The 8,759-nt window shown below is 46.3% G+C and overlaps 2 protein-coding genes across 2 annotated transcripts in view; both read right to left on the reverse strand.

The window, feature by feature from the left end:
• The window catches only part of LOC106814441 (collagen alpha-1(I) chain-like), a 7,997-nt gene extending 3,132 nt beyond the window's left edge, over nt 1–4,865 (reverse strand). The window contains exons 1-7 of the mRNA XM_014818759.1: nt 4,782–4,865; nt 4,362–4,469; nt 2,956–3,063; nt 2,538–2,645; nt 1,994–2,155; nt 1,337–1,444; nt 849–920 (exon numbers count right to left, since the gene is read on the reverse strand). Of these exons, the coding sequence (XP_014674245.1) occupies nt 849–920; nt 1,337–1,444; nt 1,994–2,155; nt 2,538–2,645; nt 2,956–3,063; nt 4,362–4,412 (609 nt within the window). The 5' untranslated portion in view covers nt 4,413–4,469; nt 4,782–4,865. The remainder of the gene's footprint in view (nt 1–848; nt 921–1,336; nt 1,445–1,993; nt 2,156–2,537; nt 2,646–2,955; nt 3,064–4,361; nt 4,470–4,781) is intronic.
• Nucleotides 4,866–6,121: 1,256 nt separating this feature from the next.
• Nucleotides 6,122–8,759, reverse strand: part of LOC106814442 (fibril-forming collagen alpha chain-like) — a 24,652-nt gene continuing 22,014 nt past the window's right edge. Inside the window, exons 11-15 of the mRNA XM_014818760.1 lie at nt 8,425–8,478; nt 8,058–8,210; nt 7,383–7,589; nt 6,831–7,045; nt 6,122–6,154 (exon numbers count right to left, since the gene is read on the reverse strand). Coding sequence (XP_014674246.1) covers nt 7,028–7,045; nt 7,383–7,589; nt 8,058–8,210; nt 8,425–8,478 — 432 coding nt within the window. The 3' untranslated portion in view covers nt 6,122–6,154; nt 6,831–7,027. The remainder of the gene's footprint in view (nt 6,155–6,830; nt 7,046–7,382; nt 7,590–8,057; nt 8,211–8,424; nt 8,479–8,759) is intronic.

Consider the following 8,759-nt stretch of genomic DNA (forward strand, 5'->3'; position numbering starts at 1 on the left):
GCGAGAGGATAATAAAATGCGTTGTTAGGTTCATGCATTGCAGACCAGCATAATACCTCGTCAAACAAATAGTTGTTTGGTGATCTTCCCCCATTCTCCATTCACGATGGTGTGCGTTCCAACTTTACTAGTGCATGTTGCGTTAGTCACGTATGTGTATCACTGCCCAATAGTCTATACATTTTCTAATATTTGAAACAGTGTGATACAATTATTTGCTATGTATTTTTTACCAATATAAAGCATAGTGTGTTATACTGTAAGTGAGTATATTGTGTTGCTATATTGTGATTAAGATATATAATATATATATATACTTAACATTAACGTGCGTTGTGGATCTGCTGTACTGCCACGATGACTAGTCTATAGCTGGAACGCACACAACGCACGTCAAGCACGTAGGCAACACACACACACACACACACACACACACACACCACACAGACACACACACACCACACACACCACACACACACGGCCCCCACGCGCGGCGCACCACAACACACACCCACACACACACAACACACCACAACACACACACACGCAAGGCACGCAGGCACACACACACACACACCACACGCGCACACAATACCACACACACACACGAAACACCACACACACACACGCGACACACACATACACACACACACACACACACATCAACACACACACACAACACACACAGCACGGCACAACACGCACACACACACACAGGCACTAACACACACACACACGCACACACAGCCACACACATACACACACACACACACACACACACACACACACACTACACATACACCTATTTATCTATTCGTGAGGTATGTATGTATGTGTGCTAAACGTACGGAGGGGCCGGATGGACCCTGGGGTCCTGGCTGTCCATCATGGCCGGCGAGTCCACGTGATCCGGGGTTGCCCTGCGATGATAATAGAACAGCGGTGACAATAGAACAGCAGGGGCGAAAGCCGCGCATGCGTCGGTGATCCCGCACAACGAAATTCGACGTGAAATTACTGCCGGTTATACGTAACAAGTGGATGCGTATAACCACGTGAGTACACTTGTATACGTATAAGTAGGGCCTATCACGTACGTTAGTACGTGACATGTTCACTGTGGGTTATACTGGTATGAATACGAATAAAATTTACTGTGGGTTATACTGGTGTGAATATGTGTGATATAAGTATATATGTGCTATAACCTGGGTGGGTAACAATTTCATTTCAATGTGTACGACTATCATACATAATTATATACAACCATCTACTACTTATATCTATACGATAATAGGCCATATACTAATGAAGTCAAGAGACATGATTGGCTTACGGGCGGTCCTCGCTGACCTGTGGTGCCATCGTTACCATTAGATCCGGGGTGGCCGGCAGATCCCGGAAGTCCGGGTAGACCGACTAGACCTCTGTGACCTTTTATACCCTGTCACAGCGAAAGCAGCGCAAAGCTAAAATCAAGGTGGAGTTCTCTCACGAAAACTATTAGCGGCAGTGAAATTACAACAAGCGAAAGAGCTCGAAACGCAATTTCCCAACAGCCAAGTAACAACTAAGAAACATTCAAGCCAATCGTTGTATACTAGACGAAGGACTAGAGACAATAAAATTGATAATTCCGCTGCTTAGTTATACAGTAGTGGAACTTGAATGTGATCATCGTTATGATAATAGATCTAAGATTCATTAGCATCAGCTGTAGTTTATATAATGGCAAATTATCTGACAGGAATGGAAAGCAAGATGTATCAAATCCGTAACCTATCCAGTGACACTTGAAGAGCAAAATAATTCAATCAATAAACCCGCACTGCTGAAGAAATTAGGCATAGTAAAAACTGATACAAAACACATGCATAAACATGAGGTGAAGAACTAATTAACAAACATTGCTATATGAATGAGCTGATAATCATTTACTCATGAACTAATATAAACATCTAAGCTGTGATGTGTAAAACGGATAATTTCCTACCATCGGTCCGTGATTCCCGCCGGAGCCCTTCTGTCCCTGCAGTCCCGGTGCCCCACTCGGGCCCCGCGGTCCGGTGGGTCCCTGCACTCCGAAGGGTCCTGTTTCTCCCCGCTCTCCCCGAATGCCTGGCTGTCCGGCAGAACCCTGAGGGCCCGTTGTTCCCTAAAATACGAGCAGCAAAGTAGTTAGTGTCCCTGCGACTGATTGAGCTTTTACGCCTTTTACTTTTAATACTTTTTTATTCCTCCACATTCGTGCCTTTTCAACGGGTAAAACATTTGTTAGAGTGTAGCGCTCCTGCTTCCGTATAGACTCTTATTAAAGTGATCCATGTGCCAAACCTTTAATAGCATCGAACTCCAGAAATCATAACAGCATACATTTTTAGCGACTTCCAAAAGCAAAGACGTAACTAACCGTTACGTCACACACCATGCGTCCATTATCCGTCATATATTCGGCGGTTCCTTTTATGACGTCATTATCAGCGAATACTGCTTTTAGGCGCGCATTTTCGACCAATCAGAAACCGGGGAATACGCACCATGAGCCCGGCGAGCCCGGGCGCTCCTGCAACACCGGGACTTCCGGATGGTCCCTTGTCTCCTGGTCTGCCGGCGATGCCTGGAAAGCCATCTTTACCGGGAGCTCCCTGCAAAACGCGGTGCGATTATCAGAGGCTGGTTAGTTTATAGAGGGTTGTCGTTAGTTAGGAGGCTGCGTCTCCGTAAATATTTAGATACGTAGCCATCGTGTGTAAACCTGTATTAAATATATATATATATATATATATATGATAAGAAACAAATTTATAATAATTTATTTATTTGTTTACAATATATACTACGCTGCGTGATGCAATATTGAATTGCCTAATTATTTTTGTCTTTTTCTGTTGCGCGTGCGTGCGTGCGTGCGTGCGTGCGTGCGTGCGTGTGTGTGTGCGTGCATGAAGGGCGCACCTCTTTGCCGGAATCTCCCGGTGCGCCATGCTGTCCTGCCGGTCCTGGAGGTCCCTGCATTCCTCTCTCACCGTCGTTTCCATTTCTGCCCCGCTCTCCCTGCGAGCCCTATACAAACATAACAACGAGCATTACTCCCCGATCCCACCACCCACGTACCCCTGTACCGCAATGAGAGAGTACAGAGCGCGCAGTTCCGCCCCATAAGATCGATATAAGATCGATATCATTCGTGACTAAATATTTTTTTCTCCAAATTGCACCCGATCGTACGTACCGTCGTGCGTCGAATAGAGTTTAACCCTTGAACGAAGTCCTACTTTCAACATGATTTCAACGCGTGAACACGCGTCGCTAGCAACAGCATATTATACGCATGCGCCCATTCACCGACGTTCACCGGGAAATTTCGTCTACGAAAGTCATGCACGAATTACCACGAGGCGGGCGCTTCGGTGCGCAACACAGGTGTTGTTTTTAGCGGCTCTCGGATCGTTTGACACGCGCAAGGGCAGCCGAGCTGCTCAATAAACCCGCAGGTATTTGCAAGCTGGAGTAGTCCAGGCAGATATAACGCAGCAAAACTCGGCTTATGTTCCTGCGGAAGGTCGCAGGGTTAGGACCCAATATGACTCCATCTACAGTTAATAAAATAAGAGCTCTATGGGGTGTATAACAGGTTGATAAAGGGGAGGTTACATTAGTAGTAGGAGGTGGGAGATCGAGGGCGATATAGGTAGATACGCGGAGGGAAAAACGGGAGGAGGAGGAAAGATAAACGGGAGGATAAAGAGGGATAAACCGGAGGAGAAGGAGGAGGAGGGGTAAACGGGAGGAGGAGGAGGGGTAAACGGGCAGCGGAGGAGAGATAAACGGGGAGCGGAGGAGGGATAAATGGGAAGTGGAGGAGGGATAAACGGGATAAGGAGGAGGGATAAACGAGCAGCGGAGAAGGGATAAATGGGAAGCGGAGGAGGGATAAACGAAATAAGGAGGAGGAGGAGGAGGGATAGACGGGAGGAGGAGGAGGTGGGATAAACGGGATAAGGAGGAGGGGGCGAAGGAGGGATAGACGGGAGGAGGAGGAATGGTAAACGGGATAAGGAGGAGGAGGGATAAACGGGAGAATGAGGAGGAGGAGGAAGAGAGGTAAACGGGATAAAGAGGAGGAGGGATAAACGAGAGAATGAGGAGGAGGAGGAGGAGGAGGAGGGATAGACGGGAGAATGAGGAAAGGAAGAGAGGTAAACGGGATAAAGAGGAGGAGGGATAAACGAGAGAATGAGGAGGAGGAGGAGGAGGAGGAGGGATAGACGGGAGAATGAGGAGTAGGAGGGATAGACGGTAGAATAAGGAGAAGGAGGGATAGACGGGAAAATGAGGAGGATGAGGGAGGGAGATCATACCGGTGCGCCTATGACGCCTGGCATCCCTCGATCTCCGGGAGACCCGGGCATTCCGGGAAGACCTTGATCTCCTTGTTGGCCTGGTGAACCGCTCGGTCCGGGGTCGCCCTGAAAGACACCAGCAATAAATGTGATGCTGTCACATCAAGTAAAAAATCATCACATATACCTGTAGATGGCGAATTGCATTTTCTGCGAATGCAAGTTTCGTAGACTGAATAAATAAGCGAGGGACCATTTTCACGAATTAATTAATTATTAACCCATTATTCAATTCATTTAAACCGATTAATTACATCGAATTAAATCAATCAATTATTGAACCAACCAATCTATCTAGTTATCCATCGATCGATCGATTAATCAATTGATCAATCAATCAGCATATCGCTACTTGACGGTGTAGTGTGAAAAACTCACAGCTTCTCCATCCGAACCGGAGTCTCCCTTCTCTCCCGATTGTCCCCTTTCTCCTGGTGATCCTGATCCTCCTGGTCTTCCCGATGTGCCTGGCTCGCCTCTCTCTCCCTGCCAGACACGTCTCGCATATTACGGTATACAGTACAGATGTGTATATGTATATATATATATGTATAGCGTGCAATCTCATGTGAGCACATCTATTATGTGAAATCCGATTCTGATCTTTCAATTGCGTTTTCTGATTGATTCTGTTACTATACGCAAGTTAAAGCGATTTCTGAAAGATCGCAACCCGATTTCGCACGCACGTGTCCACTCACACACTCACATACACGCACGCACACGCACACACATACACACCGACACACAATCACACACTCATATACACGCACGCACACGCACGCACACACACACACTCACGCACGCACACCCACACTCACGCACACCCACGCACGCTCACACCACGTGTGTGTGTGTGTGTGTGCGTGTGTGCGTGCGTGCGTGCGTGTGTGTGCGTGTGTTTATGTATGGACTAGCGTATAGCGGTGTTACCTGTATGCCAGGTGCCCCCGACGGACCTGCCGGACCGGACGGTCCCGGTGCACCCGATAATCCCGACACGCCAAGCAGTCCTCCTGGACCAGGCGTTCCGGGAAGACCCTGCAGAAATATTCAACATACACACGTCTCTAGAACAACACTGTCAACAAACGCGCAGGGGTGAATATCTTAAGATGGTTGTATAGTGGGTAGGGGAGACGAGTGTGTGGATGGGGTGAAGGAACAGAGCGTGTATATGTGTACACTTGTATATGTAGTAGAAGTGATTGAGTTGAATCAGGTGATGCTGGTATTGAATGGAAATGAAGAGTGGATGGTTTGTAATGAGTACGTTTGCAAATGTAATTCACCACGTTTTTATTATGGTATAATAATAATATAATAGTATATCATATATTTATATATATATATAATATTATTTGTATATATCAGTTATAGGCCCTTACCACCATAAAATATCGAAACCTATTTAATACTATTATATATATATATATTTATTTATATAATATATATATATATTATATATTATTATTGTACAGCCTTTTATGGTTTTAGTTTGATGATACTTCGTGAAAATGGACAATTTGAATAAAAAAGGCATTGACGGATGGTGTTTCGATTTATCATCGTTGCCGTACCTGGAATCACGGAGATCGCGCGCATCATTCTGCGCGCGAAAGACTGCGCCTAGCTGTGACTGGTTGCGGCGTCTCCCGATGGTCCTGGCTCTCGGGATTTCGGAGTTCTTCCTTTTGGACCTGGAGCTTTCGCTGCTTCTCCTCCTTGGTTCGGGAGAGTCCTCCTGGTCCCTACACGCAGAGAGATAAACGTGAATAATGGGAGATGGGGGGCGTTAGCGCTGGAGTGTTTCTCGCTTCATTCCCAATATTTTATTTAATAATTATTGCATCTTTCCTCGTTTTATTCTGTCTTCCACTGGCTTGCTCGTCTTTTCCCCCTCTTTCCTTTTCTCACCTCGCGCGCTCTTCTCTCTCTCTCGCGCTCTCTCTGCTCTCTTTTCTATTTTTTTCTGTCTCCTCCTTTTTGTCCTTGCTCTTTTCCCTTCCCCCTTCTTCTCTTTCTGTCTCTCCATCCTTTCTATTTTTTATCTCTCCCACGCCTGTTTCACTCTTTCTCTCTCTGTCTCAAAATTCCTCGCTATCTCCTTTCCTCTCGTTATTCTCTTCTCTCTCTTCTCTCTCTCTTTCTCTCTTCTCCATCTCTTCTCTCGCTACTTCTTCTCTCTCTCTCTGCTCGCGTTCTTCTCTCTCTCTTCCTCTCGTTTCTGCTCTCTTCTCTCATGTCTCTTTCTCTCTCTCGTACTCTCTCTCTTTCTCTCTCTCTTCGTTCTCTCTCTCTCTCTCTCTTGTTTTCTCTCTCTCTCTCTCTCTCTCTCTCTCTCTCTCTTTCTTCTCTCTCTCTCGCTCGCTCTCTTTCTCTCGTTCTCCCTCTCTCTCTCTCGCTCTCGCTCGCGTGCGTGCGTACCAGCGGACCGGGGAATCCCTGTTGTCCGGGCGTGCCCGGGGGTCCTCTCTCTCTCCGGACATCCTCGCTCGGCTTCTCCGGGCTGGTCCGCGGACCCAGCATCGCCGCTTGGCGGGTGCGGCAGCATCCTGTAGTCCCGTGATTCCTGGGCATGCCTGAGCCTGTCACCGGGCGCACCTTCCGCTCCGTCCTTGCCCTCAGGTCCCGCGTGCTCCCTAGTGTTCAACGGTCGCGAGTGTCCAACGTCAAAGTCATTGCGGCGCGACGATTTATTATCGATGGTCCGTCGGGAAGGAACGGGAAGGAGAGCGGGATTCTATCCTTGCTTAATGGCGAACGTCGTGCTATTCACGCGACATTCCAGTTAGACATTTGAGTAAATGATACACTAATACAATGCAGGGGAGGAATTATATATATATATATATATACATTATATTATAATATTTTATATATAATATATATATATATATTCATTACATGTATATATGATTATTATATATATATATATTATATATATTATATATATATATATATATACGGAGTGTTTACCCGTTCGCCTTTTCCCCCGGTGGTACCGGGAGCGCCTCGCTGTCCCGGTATGCCTGGGAGTCCGCTTGATCCGGGAACACCCTTGGGTCCCAGAGGTCCGGCTTCTCCCGTGTCGCCATCACTTCCCGGGGGTCCCGAATCTCCTTGAAGTCCCTGGTCGCCCTGTCTTCCCTGCTGACCTCGATCGCCGGGCGATCCCTGACTTCCCTGCATAGCGTGAGTGATAGCGCGTGTGACATAATGCATCAGTACAGCGTGTGAGTGTGCTGTCTACAGATGGGGATGCCATCATAGCCATGGGATCGCCATCATAGCCATGGGATCGCCATTACTAGCGATGTAAGCTCTCGATTTACATATTTTACGAGTGTTAATTGATTAATAATTTTATTTATTTCATTAATTCCATTTATTCCAGTTAATTCATGTATATATATATATCATATCATCATTCATATATTCATTGTCATATCATCATATTAGAAGTTTGGTATCTAATGTTGATAAAAAAAAAATTGAAAAAGAAACACAGCGCGGGTGCAATCTCAGCTACAATAAGTTGCTTTTATAAAATTTCTAAATTATAATTATTTATTATTAAATTTATATATTATTTAACAGGTCGGGTCTTCTCATACGCTAACATGCACATCGACCGATAGTAATAACGCGTACCCTGGGTCCAGCCTTTCCCTCTGGACCTTGTGGCCCGATGGTTCCTTGCTCTCCGTCCTTGCCTGAGGGTCCGGGAGCGCCCACGATACCCGGAAGACCCTGGAAACCTCGCGGGCCTGGTCCGCCGCCCTCTCCTCTCTCTCCAGACGCCCCCTAGCGGAATATAATCTCGTCAATTAGTCGTTATCACCGCGAACACCTACATGCGCTGTTCTGGCAACGGGTTTCTTCTCAATAAATGATACCTTTTTACGGCAGTTGTAACTATCATTAAAGCAACTCTCAATATTTATTTCAATTAAAATTAACTACAAGGAAGTGCTTGTAAAGATGGCTGCCGTATGATGAGTAGTGGTTATATACTCACGGAAGGGCCAGGAGATCCGGCTAGACCAGGGTTGCCGTCTGCGCCATGATCACCCTAAAATACAGGGGAAGAATTACCCACATATAATGCTGAAAAACACAGAAATATCATCAGAACATTATGCTAGGAACCAATATAGCTGCTTGTCCTGCTGTTTGCAGTGGTAGTCGTAGTAGTAGTAGTAGCATCAGCAGCAGCAGCACTAGCAGTAGTGTATGATTATCAGTGCTTAAAAAATGTAAGCCAACCTATCTTTCTCTCTCCCTCTCTCTCTCTCTCTCTCTCTCTCTCTCTCTCTCTCTCTCTCTCTCTCTCTCTCTCTCTCTATCTCTCTC

The sequence above is a fragment of the Priapulus caudatus genome, unplaced genomic scaffold (assembly GCF_000485595.1).
Source record: "Priapulus caudatus unplaced genomic scaffold, Priapulus_caudatus-5.0.1 Scaffold926, whole genome shotgun sequence".
Taxonomy (NCBI): Eukaryota; Metazoa; Priapulida; class Priapulimorpha; order Priapulimorphida; family Priapulidae; genus Priapulus; species Priapulus caudatus.